Raw genomic sequence first — 26,351 nt, forward strand, 5'->3', positions numbered from 1 at the left:
GGTGTTTTCTCCTTCAGTGATACAGACGATGCTTAGAGCAAGGAAGCTTGCTTCTGTTCGCATCAATCACAGGATTTGGCGGTTTCCTGTGGTGTTCCAACAAGAAATATGACCCTAAGATATTCAAGGTATTCAGGGTACTTCATTTTCTACAGGCTGGATTAGACTTAGGTCTTCGATTAGCTACCTTGAGAGTCCAAGTTTCGGCTTTGTCTGGTTCCAGCGCAAGATTGCTCCTCTGCCGGATGTTGGAACTTTCAGGCAGGGGGTACTGCGGCTGCAGCCTCCATTCCTCCCACCGGTGGCACCGTGGGATTTGTCTTTGGTTCTCAGGCCACTGCAGACGCATCCCTTTGAACCCTTGGATAAGGTGGACTTTAGATGGCTGACGGCGAAGACGCTTTTCTCCTGGCTATCTCTTCAGCTCGCAGAGTGTCTGACTTGGCTGCTTTGTCATGTCGCTCTCCATATTTGGTGTTGCATCCAAATAGAGCGGTCCTCCGTACCATAATGGGCTACCTTCCTTAGGTTGTTTCTCGTGTTCACATTAATGAGGAAATTGTAGTCCCGGCCTTTAAATCCTCAGACCTGTCTACAGGTGAGGCTTCCCTTGATGTGGTTTAAACCCTCTGGATCTATGTGGATCGGACCAAGTCCATCAGGAAGTCTGATTCACTTTTTGTGTTGTATGGTTTTCCCAAAAGAGGTTGGCCAGCAAACAAACAAACCCCTTGTGTCACTGGCTTCGTATGACCATTTCTCAGGTCTACTCTCAGGCTGATCTCCCTGTTCCTAACAAGGTGACTGCACATTCCACTCGGTCGGTCGGACCATCGTTGGTGGTAAGACAGGGTGCCTCTGCTGAACAGCTCTGCAAGGCAGCCACTTGGTCCTCCGTGAATAAGTTTATAAAGTTCTATGCTTTTGAAACATATGCCTCCCAGGATACTTCCTTTGGGCGGCGGATTTTCCTATCGGCTCAGGAGCATCCCCGCCTATAAGGGAGCTGCTTTAGGACGTCCCAAAGTAGTTCCTGTGGAGGCAGCGTTGGATGCTGGTATATTATCCTCTAAAGCATCAGCGGTCTCAGTGGTTGCTCGCTGAGCCCTTTGGTTAAGGGACTAGAAAGCTGATGCAGGGTCCAAGGAAGCCCTGGAATCCCTTCCGTTTATGTGGGACATTCTGCTTGGCACAGAACTGGATAAAATTGTGGCTACAGTGGCAGCCTCTAAGACGGCTGGTCTGCCTTTAGCATGTACTCCCAGACCCAGGCAGTCGTCCTTTCGAGCCTTTCGGCCAAAAGGAAAAGCAAAGGGTTAGCCTTCCTCCAGAACCAGTTCTCGCAAGAGAATTCCGCAATCCTGTAAATCCTGGCCAAACATACATCCGGCTTCCAGTTCCAAGGATAATTCTACAGCCTGATAGGGCAGGCCTCCCCCTGGGGAATCCCACGGTAGGAGGCCCACTACTTCAGGTTTCAGACACATGCCCTTACTTTCTGGAGCAGTCCCCCGCAGAGGTTTTTCTGCACTACTTCGACAGCAGAGTCTGCAAAAAAGTTGGCCTTCCAGCAGGCTATTCACTCTCTGCTGATATCAGGGTTGATAATTCAGGTTCCAGTGAATCAGCTGGGAAAGGGTTGTTATTCCAACCTGTTTTTGATTAAAAAAAACCAATGGGTCTTACTGTCCTATTCTGAACCTAAAAGGACTCAACACATTCATCCGGGTTCCCAGGTTTCGTATGGAAACCCTTCGGTCAATTGTGTTGGCAATGGAACTCTGGGGATTTTATGGTGTCTTTGGACATTCAAGATGCATATCTACATGTGCCAATTACACCGTCCCACCACCGGTTTCTGCTGTTCACGGTGCTGCAGAAACATTTCCAATTTCAGGCGCTGCCTTTTGGTTTATCAACAGCTCCTCGGGTGTTTACCAACATTTGGTAGCAATGACAGTTTGCCTCAGGCGGCAGGGGGTCAGGATACTGCCATACCTGGACGGTCTCCTGATACTGACGCAATCTCCACAAGTATTTTATTTTTTTGTTTATTGCAGCATTATCTCAGACAGACGATTGCCTGTCTACACAGACACGGCTGGATCATAAATTGGAAGAAGTCATCGCTTCTTCCAGTACAACAGATGGTGCATCTAGGGGCGCGATTGGATTCTCTGGTAGATGACAATATTGTGGTCCTTCAATTACGGATACGCAGGTTTCTTCACAACTGGTCAGTAGCTGCTCACTCTGCAAGGCAGGTTCTGGGGTCCATGGTGTCCACCTTCGACATGGTGGAATATGCCCAGTTCCACTCCAGACCGTTGCAGCGGTTGATCCCCTCACACTGGAACGGTGTGTACCATTCGATAAAGTCTCACACGATCCGTCTCTCGCCATAAGTGCGACTGTCCCTGTCATGGTGGTTACAGACGTTCCATCTCAACAGAGGTCACCCATTCTGAATTCCAGATTGGGTGCTCCTCATTATAAATGCCAGCCTACGCGGATGGGGTGCAGTGACAGGTCGACACACATTTCAAGGAAGATGGATGTCAAGGGAAAGTCTCCTGTCCATATGCGTTCTGGAACTGCGAGTGGTATTCAGAGCGCTAGTTCAAGCAAAGGGAATACTGAAGGGTATTCCTGTCCAGGTACAATCGGACAACGCCACCGCAGTAGCCTACCTCAACCATTAGAGGGGCACCCGGAGCCAGGCTGCCATGGTGGAAGTGTCAAACATTCTGTTCTGGGCAGAATGTCATCTTCTAGCGATCTCGGCAGTGTTCATACCAGGATTTCTGAATTGGGAAGCGGACTTCTTAAGTTGCCAGGATATACACGCTGGAGAGTGGGCTTTTCATCCACAGGTATCTCAGAGCCTAGTGGACAGATGGGGTCTTCCAGAGGTAGACCTCATGGCCTCAGGTTGCAACCACAGGGTCCCCAGGTCTGGGTCCAGAACTAGGGATCCTGCAGCCGAGTTTGTGGAAGCTCTGGCAATGGAAGTGGAACTTCAAATTGGCGTATCTGTTTCCCCTTCTTCCAAGGGTCATCAGGAAATTCAAGCAGGAAGGCGGGACAGGAATTACTGATAGCTCCTGCATGGCCCAGATGCCATTGGTTCACTGACCTCCAGAGTCTCTCCATAGACACTCCGTGGCCTCTTCCTCTAAAGCCAGACCTGTTAACACAGGGTCCCTGCCTGTATCCAGACCTTCCAAGTCTGTCTTTAACGGCGTGGCTCTTGAGACTTCCGTCCTAAGACCTAAAGATTTTTCCACTTCTGTAATTCAGACAATGCTTAGTGAAGGAAACCTTCCTCTGCCCGCATTTATTACAGAATTTGGGTCTCGTATTTTTAGTGGTGTGAACATAGAAAGTATGATCCCCAAGTGTTTAAGGTCTCTCAGGTGCTTTCTTTTCTTCAGGCAGGATTAGATCGCGGTCTCCATCTAGCCACCCTGAGGGTCCACGCATCTGCACTCTGTTTTTTTTCAGCGAAGGATTGCCCGTTGCCTGTTGTCTGAACCTTTTTTTTCAAGGGGTTCTAAGGGTTTAGCCTTCTTTTGTCTCTCTGGTAGCTCCGTGGGATTTGTCTCTGGTTCTCAGGGCTCTGCAGGCTCCCCCATTTGAACCCCTGAAATCTGTAGACCTTAAGTAGCTAACAACAAAAACTGTAATTCTTCTTGCTATTTCCTCTGCCCGAAGGGTCTCTAATTTAGCAGCCCTTTATTTTCGCTCTCCTTTCTTGGTGTTCCATCATGATAGAGCTGTTCTTTGTACAAGGGCGGGTTACCTGCCTAAGGTTGTATCCCGGTTCCATGTGAATGAAGAAATTGTGGTTCCAGCCTTCCAGTCTTCAGGCCTCTTTGTGGGTGAAGCTTCTTTGGATGTTGTACGCGCGCTACGTATTTATGTGGGTCGCACCAACCCCATTAGGAAGACAGATTCTTTATTTGTGTTGTATGGCTATCATAAGCATGGCTGGCCAACAAACAGACTCTGGCCAGTTAGCTTTGCATGACAATTTCTCAAGCTTACACACAAGCTGATCTCTCTGTTCCAAAAACAGTGACAGCACATTCTACTTGATCTTTGGGACCATCGTGGGCGGTTCGTTGTGGTACCTCTGCTGAACAATTGTGCAATGCAGCCACGTGGTCTTCTGTCCACACCTTTGTCAAGTTCTATGCATTTGACACATTTGCCTCTCAGAATGCTTCCTTTGGGCATCAGATTCTCCTTTCTACTGAGACACAGGATCGTCCATACACTTAAAGGGAACCTTTGGGACATCCCCAAGGTAATTCCTGTGGACCCTATGGACCCCGAAGAAGAAAATAAGAGTTATGGTATAACATACCTTTGTTGACTCTTTTTCTTTGAGGTCCATCGGATCCACAGGACACCCACCCATGTTATTGGGTAATCTTTTGTGTTTCTGTGATTCCCTCTTCTTAGAGAGAGTGGTTTTAGAGTACAAAGGTCCTTTCTACTCACCTTTTTCTTTCTCCTGCTTTGGGCTTGGTAACAAACTATCTACCTGTAGTCAGAGCGGGTTATATTTGCAGGAGGACCCAGTGCATCCTGGGAGCTGAAGCTTGTTAACGGTTTGGTGCCTGGATCACTCCAACCACATACACCAAGGTAATTCCTGTGGGCCCTATGGACCTCGAAGAAAAAGAGTTAACAAAGGTGTGTTATACCATAACTCTTATTTTTTCAGTTGGTTCTAGTTTTTGAGATATGCGTAGGTCTTAAATATTTCTGAAAAATTAAACAATGTCAAAAATAGTTAAAAAGATATTTTTTTTCTATTCTGATTAAATTTGATTCGTAACATTTTTATAAAAAGACACTGGATAATTACATAAGTGTTAGGAAGCTATGAGAACCATTTTTTGTAGGATTTTCTTTTGTATTCTTGTTGCGGGTAGTCCATCTGCAGACTCCAACAGTAATCGCCCATCATGTGACGATCCCACCTTCCTTGATATCTTTCTTCCATTACCTGAATATCCTGGTGGATCCGTTCACCCTGTTCTTCGCTTAAATTCCCTATATTGTACGGGGAGTGATTATTATTATTATCCTTTATTTATATGGCGCCATAAGTGTTCCGCAGCGCCTTACATAGTACATAAAACTAATAAGTGAACAAGAAACAAGTAACTTACAGTGCAGGACAAGGACACGATTTATATACATTGCTGCAGTAGTGATTAAAACACATACAATAAGCAGCAGGGAGTTGGCAGTCAAGTGATAGGTGCCCTTATGGGGAGTAAGGAGTAGAACAAAATCTAAAGAGAAGCATAAAATTGGATACTTCACCAGTTTCCGTATCTGTGGACTGTTAAAAATTCCTGCCTTTTAATTTTGAGAGTCGACAGCAACTGATTCCAAATGCAAATGTCACACCTAGAATCAACTCCAGACCTTTTACCTGCTTAATTGATAATGAAATAACAAGGGAATAGCCCACACCTGTCCATGAAATAGCTTTTGAGTTGATAGTCCCATTACTTTTGGCCCTTTAAAAAGTGGGAGGCACATACACAAACCGTTGTAATTCCTACACCGTTCACCTGATTTGGATGTAATTACCCTCAAATTAAATCTGAAAGTCTGCAGTTAAAGCACATCTTGTTTGTTTCATTTCAAAGCCATTGTGGTGGTGAATAGAGGCCAAAATATGAAAATTCTGTCAATGTCCCAATATTTATGCACCTGACTGTATGTTTCCTCATACATTGTTGCTGCAGTCACAGACCCTCTATTTTTTGCCCGAAAATGCGTCTTAGTTGTGATGAGACTAAGGCACACCATGATACTGCACTGATTAATTTGATATGTGACACTCGTATATCTGTGTGCAACTGAGTCTGATCTGAAGTGCTACAACGCAATGGCCATGGCTTTTTTCCACGCTAAGTTCCGTTGTGCTTCATTTACAGACTGTCGCACACAGATGTAAGAGTGTTGCATATCAAATTAACTAGTGCAGTATCCTGGTGCATCTTAGTCACATCGCATTGCAACTAAGATGCATTTCTGGCGAAAAAGAAACTCAGCGCACACCCGCCAAGCGTCTCGCCCCACATGACGTTTTGAGGCTAGGTTTATGAGGACACAAGTATGCTAAAAAAAAAAAAAAGTCATATATGGATTCCACTGACATAGTGATATTACTTTTGTATTTTTTTTTTAGAAGACTTAATATATGCCTCTTTACCAACATGATATTATTAAAAATGGCTACTTAACATACGATCACTGATTTAATATATTTTATTTATTTATATTGTTTTTAAAATTACTTTTAGCTACAGTACAACCCGAAGCCAACAATCTGGAAATGGATCACAGTAGCATAAAGACAGACCCAGAACAACCAGATACCAGTTCAAACAGAGAAGTGCAGCCTGAGACCTCTCAAAATCTGAATCCCACAGAATCGCATTCTGCTACCGCTGGACACCAGGAAACAGACAGTGATGATGATACAGTCAGGTTACCACCACGCGTTCGGGCACAAAACAGGTTAGTCAGAAGTTGGAGGTCATGATTTGTATATATATATATTGGTATAAACTATTAAAGTTTATGCCTGTATGATCGAGGGCAGAAGTGTAATTAATGTTGGGACATACCTACCAACACAGATACTACATGATTAATTTTGTTTGACTAATGTTAAAATATTATAAAAAAGAAATAAATATGAGAACACAATGCTCCTTCATTAAAGGGTTGAAAAATAAAGAAAAAAGTTTTTATAGCACTCTTTTTAATTGAACATACCCTGTGGTACCTAATGCTGGGCATACACTATACAATTATCTGTCAAATATCTGTCCAATCTGGCTGGTTGGAATGAAAATCTGGTAATGTATGGGAGCAAATTGCATTCAACCATATTATCTTAAATACTGGAAAATGGACAAACGACCTTTTTTTCTGTTTTCCCGTGTTTGTCAGCAAATGGTAGATTGTAATTTGCTCCCATACATTACCAGGTTTTCATTCCAACCAGCCAGATTGGACAGATATCTAACAGATAATTGTATAGTATATGCCCAGCATAAGAAGTAGTGTTTATTTACAGGTAAATTCTAGTTCACATACAGTATAATTACTCTTCCTTTAAGAGTATTTCTCATAAAGTTGGAAACTCAAAGGCCAATCTTACTGTACTACCGTACTTTAATTTGACTTGATGGTGACCTCATTTTTTTACCTCCAATCATTAGTTATCTCATACATTTTCATTGGCATATTAGTTGGAATTGCACTCAATTCAAGGTCACTTATGTTGCAATATTGGACCTACTGCCTCAAGCTGGGTACACACTAGACAATATATTGGACTATTCGTCCACATCGTCCAGTGTGTATGCACTATTGCGCGGTCCCGCGCTTCGTTCGTTGCCTCAGATTTGCCTGTAAGACCCAGCGACCGACACCATGGTACTGGATGCATCGGGTGGTTGTACACCAGGTCATGTAGTGTGTGTGGACCGCCCGATATATATTGTCCAGTCGCATCTGCCATCGCTGGGTACACACATAAGGCTAAATGAAATAGCCTGCGAGCCGATGCCGCTGAGGGAATACAAGCGAGCATGCTCGTATTTTTTAAGCAGCAAGCATGTTAAAGGCTTGGTTTATGCTTCAACATGCTTGCTGCTTTAAAAATACGGGCATACTCTCATGTATTCCCGCAGCGGCACTCGCTCACAGGCTATTACATTCAGCCCATAGTCTCTAGTGTGTACCTAGCATTACATTACTGACCACATTGCAGAATCTTTATTCACACATCCATTAATTTACTGTGACTTAATCCTAGAATTTCTGATCATACATATTCTCCATATTTGCAACTGATTTCATAAGGTTAAACTAATTGTAAAGCCAGTTTTCTTGAGACTGCAATGTTGCGTAAAGGTTCAGTCATTAAGAAATCTGAGATGTATGCATATGGTATATTTATTATGATGAGAACATCTTGAGTATTTTGTTTTGTGAAGTTCGGAATTTTATTCTAATTTGCAAAGTTATTTAATAAATAGTCAAAGTAATTTAATTTACAATGTATTTTCTCAGATATTGGAACAGCCAGTGAGAAGAAACCCCCCCATAAAGTATTTCGTAATGTTCTTAGTGACTAATAAAATATAAGTGTTTTATGTCTCTCTATAGCTCTTTACAGTTTCCTCGTCATGTTGATACAGTAAGACAGATAACTACTTTTTTATGTCCTTATTGTCCTATTCAATGGGCAAATTAGGCCAGTAGGTATGTGATACCCCAGTACTTCTCTTTACTTGGTGATCATTATCATAAACAAATCTTTCTTCGTTACAGAATCTATACTAGATGAGCACCTCATTTTGATCTCCAGAAAGTAACAGAGACACAATTTTAACTGAATGATGATGTGGAAAAACCTTTTATTTAGTTACTTCCCCTCAACTGAATGATCAAACCTGCGCCATACTTGCCTACTTTTCTGAAATGATTGAGGAACTCACAAATTTTGGGGAGTTCCTCCTGATTCCCAGGAGAGCAGGGAGCTATCCTGATCACGCCCACACCCCTAGTGTAGATGGCTGAGGCTCGATATTGTGATTCTCTGCCAGTCACGTCACAGTGGCCTAGCCAATGCAGTGTGATGCCTCCCTTCCTGTAGGGTAGATTTCCTAAGTCGACATACAGGCAGGTGTTTTTTTTTGTTTTATATGCTTGCCTGGGTTTCCAGTGTGTGTAAGTGTGAAAGATTCATAAGAGATGTTAAAGACACAGAAAGGAAACCACTTAACATGTCTTTGTATTTTACTAAATAGTGTTACAAGTCCTGTAAAATTATGGCTTAAATTCTTTAAACTCCTTAAATCTTTAGGGACTAGTTTTCTAAATTTCCTACTTGATTCCTGGTCCTATTGTAAATGTAACAGCTAATTCATCAGAAAACTTAATAATGATTCTCTGTGTGGAATTCCATAAGTTAAGCTTAATCACAGATTCTTTTGGTCCAGCTTGTTACCCTACTACGTGGGCCCCTTTATGACTGTTGTCACCTGTATGAAAATTGCTGTCGTCGGTATGACACCTCTTGTCATCTGTATGACAATGTGGTAGTCATTGGAGGACATTCTAGATTAGATGGAATGCTGAACCTAATGTAACAGTAATATTCAGTTGCTATGTAAAAGTTATAGATATCCACACAAAACTGTATTTTCATGTCAGTCTTGTATTTTCAGTTGTTTAAAATCAGGCAATCTAAAAATAGTAATTGAAAAATTCCAATATTTTCTTCTTCAGGGTCCATAGGGCTCCTCAGGGAGACATTGGGGTGCAGGTGGGACCTGGAGGACCAGACACCAACAGCAAAGCTTTTCAATCACAGGATGCTTCAGTCCTTCCCCCTATACCTCGCCCACAGCCTGAGGGCACTTCAGTTTAGTTGGTGAGCTGGACCATCATTATAACAGTGGGCTGCCCTATGCAGCCCAACCTTTTATTTTTTTGATTTTATTTAATTTTTATTTCTACCAGAAGAGTGAGCAGAACCAGAGTGTCCTCCAGACGTCTGTGCTGCCACCCAATCACCCCTCTACGGCGCCATGACACCAAGCCTGCGCTAGGTACTCCTGGCGGGGATCCGAGGGGGACTAGCTAGCAGGCTCCCCGGACCCCCAGACTGCAGCCCGGAATCCAGGGGACAGGTAAGGCGGAACCCTGATCGTGGAGACCCACGTATTAGTGCAGTCTTGCCTCCAGTCTCAGGAGACAGGCTATCACATACTTAATATCCCCAGATTTGTGCCTCGAGACAATCCTGTCTCGGAGGTCTACAGACAATTCCTTGGACTTCATGCATTGTTTGTGCTCTGACATGCACTGTCAAGTGTTGGACCTTATATAGACACATGCCTTTCAAAATCATGTCCAATCAACTGAATTTACCACAGGTGGACTCCAATTCAGCTGTAGGAACATCTCAAGGATGATCAGTGGAAACAGGATGCACCTGAGCTCACTTTTGAGCTTTGTGGCAAAGGCCGTGAATACTTATGTACATGTGATTTCTTTGTAGGTTTTTTTAATTAAATTTGCAAATTTGTGTGTAGAATTTTGAGTACAAAAATGAATTTATTCCATTGTGGAATAAAGCTGTAACGTAACAAAATGTGGAAAAGTGAAGCGTTGTGAATATGCACTGTATATAGTACTATATATATCGCTGTTGTACATTACCTTGTGTCATATATAGCGCTGTTGCATACTACATGGTGCCATATATAGCTCTGCTTCATATTATATTGGGTCATATATAGTGTGACTGCACACTACATTATGCCATATTTCACATATTGCAGGGTATTCACTGCACTGTATCATTACTTTGGCTGGCAGAGGAAAGAATAACAAACAGCCTCAAGATCCTGAGGCAGAAGATGCAGACCTCTCTCACTCTGAGTTGTAAAATCCATTAAACAAATTGAAGAGGATGAAACCGCTTCTAAGAAAAGAATGCACTTTTTAAACAAAAAAAGATAGTTTTACCAGAGTTCCCACAATCAGACCAGCTCTCTCATCACATGAGTGAAGCATGGAATATGCCTGGTAAAAGGTTTCAAATTCCAAAACAGTTCAGTTCCTTTTTCCCTCTTCCAGCTATTGTTTGCACTAAATGGGAAATTCCCCAGGTGGTGGATTCTCATGTAACTTGTTTGGATAAAAAATGCCACGTTACCCATTCATACTGCTACCTCCTTGAAGGAGACTACAGATAGACGTATAGAAGCTATTTACTCTCTTACAGGAGCTATTACTCGTCCTGCTAGGGCTACGGCCTGAGTGGCAAAAGCCATTGAGAGTTGGGCAGAGGCCCTAGAAGAAACACTTCCGATGCTTCAAAGGAGCAACTCTCCTATGTATCTCACATTAGGGATGCCGCCTCCTACTTAGGTGAGGCAGCTATGGATACGGCTCTCCTGGCCTCCATGATATCTGCCACTTCGGTAGTGGACCGCTGTATCGTTTGGCTTTGTTCCTGGAAGCATATTCAGATTCAAAACGAGTTTTGGAGTCTCTCCCTTATTCGGGTGACATCCTATTTGGTCCAGAGCTAGATAAAATTGTGACTACTTTGGCAGATTCCAAGTCTGCGTTCATGCCCTCTACCTATAATACAAAACCTAGGATGTCATCCATTCGTTCCTTTCGCCCTCAAGGCAAAGCCAAAGGGCAGTCCTTTCCACGGCAACAGACATCAGCCAAGCCTAGGGCCAAACAGGCCTGGGCTATTACACGTCCACCTGCCAAGTCTGCGGACAAGCCTGTAGCCTGACGGGACGGGCCTCTCCCTGGGGGCTCTCAGGGTGGGAGACCGACTTCTTCAATTCACCCAGGTTTGGCATCAAACCACATCAGATACCTTCATAATGCAACCCCCTTCCAACAGTTCTTTTGCACAGGACCTCCATCGGACTCAACCAAGGCCCTACTGCTCCACAAAGCCATGCAGCCCTTACTGAATTCAGGAGTAATAATTCGGGTCCCCTCCTCACAACAGGGCAAGGGCTATTATTGTACCCTTTTCTTAGTTCAGAAGCCCAATGGGTGTCATCGGTCTATCCTCAATCTCTAATCTCTGAATAAGTTTATGAGGGTGCACAAGTTTCGTATGGAAACTGTCCATTCTATTATCCTAGCTATGGAGCCTGGAGATTTTATGGTATCCCTGGACATTCAGGACGCTTACCTACATGTACCTATAGCGCAATCTCAATAACAATATCTCCGGTTTGCTATACTACAGCGGCATTACCAATTTCAGGCCCTGCCGTTTGGCCTCTCAACAGCCCACCGGGTCTTTACTAAGATCATGGCAGTTATGGCGGCCTCTCCTCATCGTGAATGGATCAGACTGCTCCCATACTTGGACGATCTTTTGCTGTTGGCAAGCTCCCCAGACACTCTTCAACGCCATCTGCAGGTAACCATTACCTTTCTACAAATGCACGGTTGGCTGATGAACTGGAAAAAGTCTTCCCTGACACCCTCTCAAAGGATGGTACATTTGGGAGCCTTTCTGGACTATCGAGTTCAGAGAATCTTCCTGACTGCAGACAAGATTTCAAAACTACAGTACAGACTACGCAGACTGCTTCACAATCGCAGAGTGTCGATTCACTCTGCAATGAAGGCCTTGGGATCAATGGTGTCCACGTTTGACATGGTGGAGTTCGCCCAGTTTCACTCCAGGCCCCAAAAACACCTGAATCCTCTCCAGGTGGAATGGGCTTCCCCATCTGCATAAATCTCAGACGATGAGCCTCCCCCCAGAGGTCCACCTGTCCCTAGCCTGGTGGCTACAGATTCCCCATTTGAACCAGGGTCGTCCATTTTGGATCCCGGACTGGGCTCTCCTCACCACGGAAACAAGCCTCCGAGGGTGGGGCGCAGTAACCGGCCAACACTCCTTCCAGGGCCGATGGTCCTCAATCGAGGCAATGTTGCCAATCAACATCCTGGAACTTCAAGCCATCTACAGAGCTCGCTCTCTGGCTCAGAATATTCTGAAAAACAGGCCAGTACAAGTACAGTCGGACAACGCCATGGCTGTGGCCTTCCTCGATCATCAAGGGGGCACTCGAAGTCAATCAGCAATGTGACAATGCAGGACACTTCTGTCATGGGCCGAACGCAGTTTCCCAGCCATCTCTGCAGTGCTCATCCCGGGGATTCTCAATTGGGAAGCGGATTTCCTCAGCCGTCACGACGTGCATGCAGGAGAATGTTCTTTACATCTAGAAGTCTTTCAGCTTCTGGTGGACAAATGATGTCTTCCAGAAGTGGATCTCATGGCCTCAAGACACAACAGCAAACTTCCAGTTTATGGAGCAAAAACAAAGGACCCTGATGCAGCCTTCATAGACGCCTTGTCGGTGACATAGACCTTCCAGTTGGCATATCTCTTCCCTCCAGTATAATAGAAGTTGGTGTACCTGCGCACCAAGTAAGATGGTAACTTGTCTATGGTGAGGTGCCGCACTAAGATAGCTGACTATCAATAGAAAACGTAGTAAAGAAGAAATTTGTGCTGCGCTCATCCTGGTATGTATGTATAGTGAATAGTGCTCTCTGTTATTTATATCCTTTATGTATTTGTGTCACCATATGTCTTTGAAGCGTTGGGATGGAAAAAATAGAATATAAATAAACAGTAGTGTGTTTATAAAAGATACTTTACTTGCTGGTGCTAAAAACAAATACATGCAGTATTCTCACTACTCAGAAAACATTGTTTCTGATATCTTGGGTTTAGATCAGAACAATGAGAGTAAATCAATATGCAATAAGCAATAAGCAGAGTGAATGTTGTGCAATCGCCCCGCAAAGTATACAATTAGCCTGTATTTCAGGTGTTATGCGTTGTTGGATAGGTAAATAACTAGTCTGAGTTCTAGATGGTGAGTAATTAGGAACAATATGTCAGCTGTTCAGTAGAGTGGCTGCGGTGTCCCGCTTCCACTCATAAAAGTTGTTAAATGCAGAGTAATTTTCTCAGTAGGTCTCCGGTGTCGACGTTGCCCGGGTTTAGCTTCTTAGAGTAGGCAGTACGGTGGCCGGAGAAATAAAGGAATACTCTAGACAAGGTTTTCTATGCGGGGACGAACAACAGTGCTATGCCTATCTCCAGGATCTCTCTGTGAGCATGCTTCCAGAGAGGTGTGCCGCTGTCTGGGGAGGATGTGTTGCGGTAGTGGTTCCCCCGAATCAGCTTCCGCTACAAAGAACTTACCTTGGATGTTCTTGATGGCCGCCCGCTCCTTCCCTTCGCCGGCTTGTTGTTCGGGTCGCGTCTCGTGGTCACGTGATAGCGGCTTCTCAGCAGGCCGTAAATGATGGTCACTCGTTGTTAATGAATATGTTGATAGAAAGAGTGTAAGGATCTGCAACGCGTTTCAGCCGCGGTGGCCTTCCTCTGGGAGTAATGCTGTACTTGTTTTGTGTAGGTGACTGGGATATAAAGGAGCCAGTGTATCCGCTGATTGGTGTTCTTAAAATTGGTCTATTCCTATTGGTTCCATCTCTTTTCTTCAATAGGTGGAAAGGGTTATCTGTCACTGACAGGGGGTGGGTCACAGGTGATTGATATTTGTTTGAGTGATTAATTATTTTGCAGAGGTGTGTGGGTTCCAATGTTGATTAATTGGAGAGTATTTGACAGTGATTCTCCTGCATAGTGTTAGATCATTTGCCTTCAATTTGATCATATGTTATTTGTTTGATTGTTGCTTATAGTTCAATCATATAAGTATATTTAGTTAATATATGATAGACGTACATTGGATCGTGCAATTAGTATAAACAGTGAAGTGCAGGCATTATCTGTTAATAACTAGTGTCAATGTTGATTTCTTGTGGATATGGATGATAGGGGCCATAAGGTTCATAAGGGTTTCTGCGATTCTGAGGTTCATACTTGCTGTCCCTTATATGTCTATAATTAATTGTCTTGTGGTATAATGGAAGTGTGAGCTATATTCATGCTCCATCTGTACTGGATACTTATTTTTGTCTCTATCTTAATGCGGCATTTCATTTCTTGCAAATAATTTACTTGACTTCGTTGCGAAGCTTTAGACCTCTTGGTGCAAAGGTTTGAAGCTCATATATCCATCTCAATTATATTGTATTGATTTTGTTGTTGAAGTCGCCGCCCCTCCAGTTCGGTGTGACTTCTTGTATGTCCATGAATTTAAGTGATCTAGGGTCACTATTATGGTAATTTTTGACATGTTTCTTTTTAATATTTCTGATATGTTCACTAACGCGTGTCTTGAGGGGTCTTACAGTTCTACCCACACAGGTTAAATCTATACCATAAAGATAGAATAACATGTAACAGCAAGGGGATCATATATATGTTAGAATGTGGCTGTCACCAACAATATATAGGCAGAACTGTAAGACCCCTCAAGACACGTGTTAGTGAACATATCAGAAATATTAAAAGGAGTGTAGAGGAGCATTTACCACATAATTTGGCATTCATATTTCCAATGGTGTGCTCTACGAAACTATGACCCTTTAGGTATTTAAAGTTTCTCTAATTCTTGCCTTTCTTCAGGCTGCACTGGATCTAGGCCTCCGCCTAGCATCTCTCAAAGTGCAAGTTTCTGCTTTATCTGGTTTCAGCACAAGATTGCTTCTATACCGGATGTCCACACCTTCATGTAAAGTGTTCTACGGATACAACCTCCCTTTGTGCCTCCTGTGACTCCATGGCATTTGTCAGTGGTGCTCAAAGCACTTCAGGAACCTTCATTTGAACCTCTGGAATCAGTGGATATCAAATGACTCACTGCAAAGACTCTGTTTCATCTGGCTATAGCATCTGCCCGTAGGGTATCAGATTTAGGGGCGCTTTCATGCCGCTCCCCCTTTTTGATATTTCATCAGGATATGGCTGTTCTTTGAGCACGCCCAGGCTTCCTTCCCAAGGTGGTTTCTCGCTTCCACCTAAATGCGGAAATTGTGGTTCCAGCCTTTAATTCACCAGATCTCTTGGCAGATGAGGCATCTTTGGATGTGGTCCGTGCTCTAAAGATGTACATGGACTGGACTACTTCCATCAGGAAATCGGACTCCCTCTTTGTCCTATATGGATTCTACAAGAAGGGATGGCCAGCTAACAAATAGACTATGGCCAGATGGATTCACATGACTATCTCACAGGCTTACATGCAGATGGACCTTTCTGTGCTGACCACAGTCTCTGCTCATTCTACTCGCTCTGTGGGTAGCTCGGCGTGGTGCCTCAGCTGAACAGCTATGCAAGGTGGCCACCTGGTCTTCTGTCCACACCTTTCTTAGGTTTTATGCCTTTGATAAATTTGCCTCTCAGGAGGCTTCCTTTAGGCATAGGGTTCTCCTATCAGCGCAGAAGCGTTCCCACCCTTGAAACACTGCTTTGGGACATCCCCAATGTCTCCCTGTGGAGCCCTATGGATCCTGAAGAAGAAAATGAGAGTTATGGTAAAACTTACCTTTCTTAACTCTTTCTGCGAAGTCCATAGGATCCACAGGGCACCTACCCTGATGCACCTGGCTTCTATGGGTTTCTTCTCTTGGTTACTTGTTTACTTTTCAGTGTACCAGTCTTCCTTCTCCTGTCTTGTGCTTGTTAATAAAACTGAAGTGCCCTCAGGCTGTGGGCGGGGTATAGGGGGAAGGACTGGAGCATCCTGGGATTGAAAAGCTTTGCTGTTGTCCGGTCCTCCAGGTCCCACCTACACCCCAATGTCTCCTTGTGGACCCTATTGACTTCGAAGAAAGAGAGTTAACAAAGGTAAATTTTACCATAACTCTCATTTTCATAGCCTTGAAAACAGCTGCGCAATGTGGTCTGTTTGGAAATTATATTTGACTTCTGAACTGCTACACTAAGTGGGAACTGCAACCCACTAAACAATTAGCAAATGAAAAAAAGAGATAAGGTAGCGCTGGTAGACAAATATAAAAACAATTTATTTCACCACAGTGTTAAGCTAAACAATGGCAACAATTAAAAGAAACAAATGTTCCAATACAATGTGCTTTAGCAATAAAAAGACCAGCTGCTAAATCTGACAGACCAGTATCAATACTCTCCCCAGTGTGACAGTTCTGATATAAGATAGTACAGATGGTAAATATGGGTATCAATAGATATGAGATCTCACCTAGTCGGAAGGTGTTAGCAATATCATTTCGATATAGGGAATAAAGTCTATATAATAACTGTATGTTAGGCACAGTGCAATGCGGGTAGAAACCACCGGAGTAAGCAGGTAATTGAGGGTGCCGTGGTGTAATTCCTGTTTGGTCCTATGGCTCACCTCAGCCTAAGTTGGCTTCTTGTTATACAGTCTCCATTTGGATCTCCCTGGGCAGTCTCCGCAGTGGGCTGTATATATAGCACGGCGAAGTTGAAGTTGCCATAGTGAAAAGGCGTCACAATACAGCTAATCTCCTGGCTCACCTCGTCCTTGATTGGCTGTCAGCAAAACAGTCTCCGTTTGGGGCTCCCACCTGGGATCTGCTGGTGCTCTCAGATGTCTCAAATGACTAGTAGCTGCTGTCCGCCTGCCCTTGGAGCAGTGTGCCGCAACAGATGCGCGAGTGGAGATCAGATGGACAAAGGAGATAAGCGTCAGTAAGGGTCAGTCTCCAGTTAGCAGCTTAAAGACAAGTAGCCCATGCGCCTTAACGCGTTTCTCTGGGTCTTTGCTCCCAGTTTCTTCAGAAGGAGGGCATAGAACTATTATGTATAAAATTGCAATCCTGTTCGAAAAACGGGCAAGTATATTTAATAATTTGAATATTCAAACTTACCAAGATGTGATAATAGGTGTCCTGAGAATACTATATAAAGGATGCAGATATTGCTAAAAATGGGACAAAATAAATTTAGAAAAAGTATTTGTAGATAAGATCTGGGTTGGCAATAGGTCTACTATTTGTTTTACAAAGTGATAAATCAACTACAATGTGACTGTTACATTGTACCTATCATTATGACTGTAATAACTAAATAAATACAGGTATTACATATCCCGTGTATGAAGTTAAACCATCTATGTGGTATTGATTATATTTTCTCACCTTCACAGATTAGGTGTCGAGGGTCCATCATTAAGTGATAGATTAACAAGGTAACTTTAAATGCACTTTTCACTGATAATTTTCTACTAACCTATTTGAATATAAAAGTTTTCTAAAAGAGTATTATCCACTAGCAAATATGTAAGAAAATTTGTCCAGTCAGTCACACTTGTTAAAATGCCTGACATTGAAATCAAAAATTATTAGCATTAAAACTCATAGGAGTTTCTTATGGTTCTCCCATTGTCTATCAAAAAATATAGTGTACGCATTTAGTGTATCTGTTTCCAGGAGAAGCAATTTCTTTGATTTACAAATGTGTTTGTAGTGTGTGTGAGTGTATGTATATATAAAATCATATCTTGCACTCCATAAATGATCACACTTAACTGGATCAGCAAAGTAATGCAAAAATGATCTTTATTTTCTCCTACACTTTTTTACACTTACACGTTAAACATAATAAATTCAATTAAACCAAATCTCCATTTCTGTTCTTGACGCAGTGGAAGCCTGTTTTGGATATAAAATTAAACCGCTTAGTGTGTGTGTTGTTTTTTAACGATTTCTCACTGTCTGTAAACGTTACTATGGACATTTTCCTGTGCATGGTATATTACTGCACGTGCTCCTCCTTTAGCACTAATCTAAGTGTGTCTAGTAGTAGTAGGTGTGAATGTCTGACCTTTATTCTTACTATCCAGATACTTAGAGCCTCATTCAAAGGTGAACGTACTGCTGATATCAGACATAGTGAAGTGATTTTTTTGCCATTGCATATGCATCTAAATTGCAACACACATGCGTCCCAATTGTGTACAGAAAAATTTGGATTATTGTACTGCGCTGTGTTTGTATTTAAGCTGCTCGGTCAAAATGTATCAAGGTATAGTGTTTGTTCAGCCACAGGCACTGATGTTGGTGATAGTTGTTTAGTTAATGGTGTAGCTTATTAATTCTGGATACTGAAAGAGTTGGAATAAAATACGTAAGATGGAAAAGAGGTGGGGATGGTAATATATGAATAGGATTGGGATAAAGTAAGAGATAAATAAAGAGGTCTAAGAAAAACGAATAGTGAAGAAAAAATGAATAAAAGAATAAAAAGCAATGATAAATAATATAAAATAAAATATATCTAAAAGAATAAAATATAGTAAATAAAACAATACTGTGTGCAAACAATGTTGTACAATATAGGTGGGTTAAAAACAGTGGGGGTGGTTAAAACATGTTAGTACATGTTTACAGCCCTTTATGGTATGGTGGTGTGGCGCGATGGGAGGTCCGGTGTGAATGGGGTAGGTAGAGGACGCTTCACCCCGGTGGGGCTAGAATTGGTTCTATCTGTCCATACCTGAGGTCTGCGTGAGCCTCTCCTACCAGCGGTAACCGGTGATGTTCAGCATGGATCTAGTCTGATGACCGCGGTGCTTCCGGATGACGTCAGATGCTGCAATGTGTTTAGAATCAATGGAAGACTACAAGAACATAAAATAAGAATGGCACTCGGAGACTTCCAAATAGGAATAAAATACTTGGTATATTGTGGCAATGTTTGCGGTGCAATCCCCTTTTTCTCAAGCCCACACCAATATAGTATCACTATCGCGGTGATACTATCTTGGTGTGGGCTTGAGAAAGGGGATTGCACCGGAAACATTGCCACAATATACCAAGTCTTTTATTCCGATTTGGACGTCTCCGAGTGCCATTCTTATTTTATGTTCTTGTAGTCTTCTATTGATTCTAAACACATTGCGGCGTCTGACGTCATCCGGAAACGCCGCGGTCATCTGACTGATTTCACCTTGAAACACATTGCGGCATCTGACGTCATCCGGAAGCACCGCGGTCATCCGACTAGATCCACGCTGAACAGCACCGGTTACCGCTGGTAGGAGAGGCTCACGCAGACCTCGGGTATGAACAGATAGAACCAATTCTAGCTCCAGCGGGGTGAAGCGTCCTCTACCTATTCCATTCACACTGGACCTCCCATCGCTCCATGCCACCATACCATAAAGGGCTGTAAACATTTACCGTAGTATTAACCACCCCCACTGTTTTTAACCCACCAATATTGTACAACATTGTTTGGACACAGTATTGTTTTATTTACTAGATTTTATTACTTTAGATATATTTTATTGTATATTATTTATCATTACGTTTTATTATTTTATACTTTTTTTTCTTCACTATTCATTTTTCTTAGACCTCTTTATTTATCTCTTACTTTATCCCAATCCTATTCATATATTAGATGCGCGGCCACGTATGGCGTTATCGAGCTTTCACTCTTCAGACTTTGCCGGAGATTTCTGTGAAATCTCCTGCATTGTGCCATTAGTACATAGGTACAATACATAAAATTATGTAGAAACTGCAGTTTCTACATACTCATACGTAAAAAACAGCTTGATACATAGGCCCCTTTATTGCATAGAACTATTTTACTTCAAAACAACTGTCCCTGGAAATGGCCTAGAAATATTGCGGTGGCGTGGATATTGATCTTACCACATTGAATATGACGCAGCAGTACTCAGCACCGCAATATTTGGAGGCCATTTCACAGGATGCAAAATTATTATTATTATTTTGAATTATCTTTTTTTTTTTATTTTTTTTTATTGAATGGTAAAACATCAAATATCAAGCAATACAGTGAACAGTAATGTTTCATTAAAGGCAATAATCAGCACTTTAAACGTAAAAATGTAAAATAAGAAACATATACACTCTAGCAGTCCTTAATATATAACGGCAAAAGTATTAACTGAAGAGACGTGGTCCCATATGTCAACAAGCAATATGTCAATAGTAAGGATGGCCATTGACCATCAATGTTTTCAAAACATTGATGGTTGCTGGCCGATGTTAACTAGTTTTGCCATCCATGGCAGAGAACCAGTGGTTCTCTGCTATTGATGGAGGAGTAGGAGCCGATTTTAGTTTTTTGTTTTTTTTAGTGGCAAACGGAGCTAAGCCCCGCCTTATTTTTTAGGGCTGCGGCCCAATGTGCCCGCAGTAGTGTTGACCATCGAGGGGGTGCAAACCATCGATGGTTCACCATAAATGGTTTTGTGTGCCATTGATGGTAATCACTGATGGGCCCATCGATGGACACCCCACCGATGGACACCCCTATTCGACAGTGAACATGTTGAGGGGAGAATGTTGGCGGCATTATACCAACATGATTGTAATGTTATTTAAAGCATTTTAACAGTATCGGAATTATAACTTTAAACATGATGCTTTACCAACATGGTTAAAATGCGTTAACTAACGTTTCAACCATGTTGCATAATGCCGTCTGCATTGTCTCAGTCAACATATTCACTGTTGACTTATTGCATGTCAACCAAATGTATAAACTCTGACTTTTTGACAACAATAAGCATTCAAAGGAAAAATCACTCTACACATTACAGTGAAAAATATCAGTCTTTGCGTGGGGGTAAGTAAAGTGCCGATATAACTCTACCAAACATCAAAAAAGATTCCACCTGTGTTTCCTTTTCAAACATGGTTTCCACCCACGCCACCCAATATAATTAAATGTTCCTTTGTATGGTGAAACATAGGGAAGTCTGGGTGGATTCAGTTTTGGGGAATAGTATTTATACCTGCTGAACTAAGTGCCAAAAGAAGCTTCATACTGCCTTTAGTAATACGTTGAGGCCCTAGTTGGCCAAGACCAAAAATTGCCTATTACAGAGTAATACCACTTTCACACAGAAAAAAAGCCAAAAACCTGGCTTTTACCTAGTATTTGATGCACAGGTTTTTTTTGTCGGTCCCAGCCTGTACCCACCTTCACACAGAATGCAAATTCATGTGCAAGCATTTGGACCTGGTTATTTGCGGATTCTTTTTTCAAGTTTCGACAATTGTTGACCCTTTCACACAGAAAAAGGACCCGTGTTGACCAGCAAATTACCCGGTCCAAATGCTTGACCCGGGAGTTTGCTTTTCTGTGTGAAATTATCACTGGGCATTCCCAAGAGAGTGATATAAATCTGCTTCTTCCTAATGGCATCTCAGACAGCAATGAGATGTTGTAAAACCCATAAGAAAATGTCTATAAGGAGAAAGATAAGTCCTACGAATGACATTAAAAAAGTTCCTGGATATGTTAAGAATACATAGTAAATATTAGGTAGAAAAAGAAGCAAAATTAGTAAGCCATTGCTTGAAGTGAGTTTCATAATCAACGAGGTCTCTTAGAAATATATCATAATAAGAAATTGCTCCTTTTGCAATGTAATTCTGTAAAAGTAACTTATCTAGGGGATTGTCCTAGGAATTGGGCTGGTAAACCCTGTGTGATTGTGGAACTAAATTATGTGGAAGGTTCAAATTAACTGCTGAATTATTTACAGCTACGTCTGCATTCTAAGAGAATGTTCCACTAAAGGGCTATACACCAAGGCCACCAAATCATCCTTGTAACTAGAAAAAAAAAGATTTAATTTCTTGTTTAAAAAAAGTTTTTTTGCTGTAAGAATCATGAAACTGTTGAGTCTGCTCCTACAAAAATATCTTGGTTATAAAATAAAAAATAAACATTTCCCTGAAATACAAACTACATATGTGTCCTTACACATCTTTGCTGCAGTTAAGCTAAATAGCCCCTCTGGGCGCGCCAGGACCCTAGTACCAGGCAATTTTTTGTGTGCGACTATCTGAATCTGTATGCAAAGTGCTACACGGCTGCAGCTTTTTTCATTCCAAGTTCCATTGTGCCTCATATACAGACTCTGGTGCAGATAAGTTGCGCTGCGTGGCATTTTGAGGCTAGATATATGAGGACACATCTACAGTATGTTGATCCAGGGATTTGTTTGAATTCCAGTATGGAGGTCATGAATTAATTTTATTCTTCTTTAACCTCCTAAACTAAATTGCTTGTTTTTAGCTAGAGGTTTGTAGAATCTTATGTAATGATCAATGTAACTTTAAAATACACAGTAAAATACATTGGTAAAGTATTTACATTTTAAGTTGCTTATGTTGGACTTTTTAGAATGGCTCCTTTTCTAAAAATTGTTTGGTGGATGGTTTATCAAACCCCTAACCTGAGAGAGTTCTCAGATCAATATCTACTGGTCTTACTCCAGGGATATATGAAGTAAATACTTAAAACACATGTGCTGGAGAAAGAAGGAACTATCCAGTTTTTTTCCCATAACTTAGCATTACATTGTAGCATGAAGAGCGACCAATTATGCTCACATCTGCCCAAAGAAGCCAGTCTGAAAGCACTGTTTAAAATGTACACCGATATTTTTCTATATTGTATTATATTATGTAGAGCAAATCACGTTTTCCGCACATGTCATCATATGTATGCGAGTCCCATGGGCGGATCATCAATTATCAGAAATCCAATCTAGTACCTTCCCAAACGATTGTTTTTCTGAGGTTGCTGTTCGACTGCTGACGGCAACAGGTGTTCTTGCTGGAAGACAAGATAGGCTAATTCTGTTTTGCATGGAGATCTTTGGGAAGATGGTTTCAACCTTCAAGAAGGTGCAATTTGCAAGTAACATGCAAGGTTGTTCCATATCAAGCATATATCAAAATGGAAATTGTCTCCCTTTCTCTTGACCATTCTTCATGTCCCAAGAGCACCTCAGTTGCACCTCTGTGCCAGAAAGTTGACAACCTCAACAAAGGTTGCTCTGGACAATTGTGATGAATGATGCCATTCTTATGCTGCGTACACACGGTACGATAAACTGTCATATTTTAACTATAACGATCCTATCATTATCGTTAAAATCGGACAGTTTCTGGCCCCTTCAAATGACCGTTATTGACCAACTACCGTCGTCTGTGCAAGCAGGCAGACCTGGTTGATATCGACCAGGTTAGCCTGCTTACTATACGTTCACGGGTTGTTAGTCGTTAAGGGGTTACTGCATGTGTTTGAACATCCAACACATGCGGGACGATCAGACAACGATCATCTGATCATTGCCATCGTACCGTGTGTACGCAGCATTAGAGGCTGGGGAGCTTTCACTCTTCAGTGTTGTATTCTGGGACTCTGGAAACTATGAAAATTTTTAATAAATGTGCTACAATGGAGAAAGTTGCTAAACGTTCTAGTCAGAGGACATATTTTGGTATAAGGATAGACCTTAAAAACTAAATAAGACAATTTTTCTGCATATATCAGGGAGGCACCATGCCTATTGCAATGAGGGAAAGCAGCAAGATAATGTACAAAATGTTCTAGCAATTTCAACTGTGCTAGTACAAGCAGTAAAGAAGTGGATAGATTTTCTCAGTAGCCATGCCTTACATAGCCCTGGGGAATAATATCTATATCTAATATTTCAGCATATTGTGGAGAAATGGGGTCAACGTAATGACATCTCGATTGAACCAGAAGATGGAGCAATTCTGCTCAAGACAAGGGATCTGCAGGCAGTTGTAGTAGATGCTCTGTCAGATCCATGGACTTTTCTTCTGAAATATATATTTTTTTAAATAGCAATGGTCCCATGCTTTCTCAAAAATTTAAAAATGGATGGCTTTCAGGTGCTTCTAGTGCCAATAACCGGACAAAACAGAGGTAGTACATCTTGGCATCTTCCTCTAAGTGATTTTCAACCCGAGTTACAGCCTTTGTGATTCAGTGCTTTCACCTAGGTAATTCTATACAGCATTTATATGTTCTATATTATTTTATTTTCATTTTATTATATTTGCTTGATGTAACACCTGAGGTATAAGATATTAAATAACCTACAACCCTATATTCAGTATCTGAAGATGTATCATTACAAACCTCTCACATAAACCAGCACCTGCATCACATTTAGACATCCTAAGGGGTGAGCGCAGTATTTTTGTGTATAATATATATTTACAAGAAGCAGCAGGCACTTCTTTTTTACTCGCAGCACACTCCACCCCACACTCTCCAGTGAGCTAAAAACAAACCTCATATCTATTGGCCTCAATAGGAATAAAACACACGACATTGGCCTCCTCAGGAATAAAACACACTACAGTACTAGTGCGCTGAGCTGACTGCCGTGGTACACTTGATAACCGCTCGCAGCACACTAGTGTGCCACGGCACAGTGGTTGAAAAACGCTGCTCTAAGGTAAGACCTGTGAAGTCAGGGACCATTAATAGTGTTGCTGTTATAAACGTGTAAAATAGTTGTGTTGGGAAGTTTTTGTTTTAATTGAGTGTTTTTTCTAATGTGTCTTTTCTTACGGTCAGAATCCCGACGCCGGCATCTTAACAGTGTTAGAATACCGACACTTGTCTGTCTGTGTTCTAACCCTCCCCGTCTCCCTACCCTAATCCTCCCTCCCCAGTGCCTGACCCCTTTACCCTGCTAGTTACCTTCGGGATTCCGGCGATCTGGATGCCGATGCCGTAATTCTGACAAGTGTGGGGATTCCAGCGCCGGCATTCTAACCCACGGTTAGTGGACTACAGCCTCCAGCAGCCCTGGATAACAGGGCATGCAGTTCTTCAAGTGCTAGCATGCCCTGGCAGTCACTAAATTGGGCATGACAGGGTTAGCTGGAACCTATAATTCACCATCAAAAAATACTTTTAATCTTCTTTAACACTTTTATTATCCCCCGACTCACAGCTACATGATTGTGGGAGGAGCCCTAGTGCTACTTTTTTTGCAGCTCTAATTCCCCTTGGGAATTCAGCCCTGTGTTGACCAGCCTGGGGATGCCCTGGTTTTGTGGAATGGTTTCTCTGCTATCGTACTACCAGCTCCAGCTGGGAAAGGGTTATGCTAGTAGCAGAATTTCTAGGGACCCTACACCTTTTGTCCCTCCACTTGTGTTGCTGTCAGCCTAGGCTAGCAGCACCAATGCTAGATGGACTTTTAGGGGGCACCCTTTTTCCCCCCTTTTTTTTTTTTTACAGTTAATGCAAAATCCATGCTGGTGATCAGCATAGATCTTGCACTAGAGTGCAACTCATAAGTATTTTTTTGCGGTGTCCATATTTCTAAATCCCTCGTAAAGTGCCTGGACAAGCCCTTACTGTACTCGAACCACAACACCCCACCCCTTCACTCCCCCTTTCCGTGTTGCTAAGCGCAGAGAGATGCGCTGAAGAGCTACGTCTCTGCATGGAAGCTAAAGCTGGGTACACACTAGGTCAACAAAGTGGCCGATTCAGGTAAGTATACACACTTACTGATCGGCCGCTCTACATGTCGTTCTGCTGTGACATCACTCCCTACAGCAAGAGTACGGACAGTCTGCGGACCGCCCTTACACACAGACAGATGCTCCATGCTGCACAGCGAACTCATTATGTCTGTGAACAACCTCGTTCAAACATATGGGAGGTGCACACCCACTGACACGCTCGCGATATATCGACCATTAGATTGAACGACCGATATATATATATATATACATATATATATATATATATATATATAGCCCAGTCTGTATGCAGCTTAAGCCATACTCCATTTTACTGAACGATCGCGCAGTATAAATGCATTTTGTTTAAGAAAACTGCATGAGAACCTTCATGGCCAGTGGGGAAGTTTTGGCCTGTACTGTTGGTTTTGAACAAGGTGTTCTTCTAGATAATTGTGGTGTTTGCAAGCATGGCATCTGGTGCAATTTGAGAATCCCTTGTACAATTTAAGCAGTATAATTTT

General features: G+C 42.3%; 1 protein-coding gene across 3 annotated transcripts in view; it reads left to right on the forward strand.

Annotated features, from left to right (window-relative positions):
• The window catches only part of DCAF6 (DDB1 and CUL4 associated factor 6), a 289,468-nt gene that overhangs the window by 199,306 nt on the left and 63,811 nt on the right, over positions 1-26,351 (forward strand). For 2 of the 3 annotated variants that reach the window (XM_088482419.1, XM_088482421.1), the window contains 2 exons: positions 6,333-6,549; positions 17,682-17,723. In XM_088482419.1, the coding sequence (XP_088338545.1) occupies positions 6,333-6,549; positions 17,682-17,723 (259 nt within the window). The remainder of the gene's footprint in view (positions 1-6,332; positions 6,550-17,681; positions 17,724-26,351) is intronic. The other variant, XM_088482420.1, reaches the window with a different exon arrangement.

The sequence above is a fragment of the Taudactylus pleione genome, unplaced genomic scaffold, assembly GCF_031769625.1.
Source record: "Taudactylus pleione unplaced genomic scaffold, aTauple2 ptg000288l, whole genome shotgun sequence".
NCBI classification, from domain to species: Eukaryota; Metazoa; Chordata; class Amphibia; order Anura; family Myobatrachidae; genus Taudactylus; species Taudactylus pleione.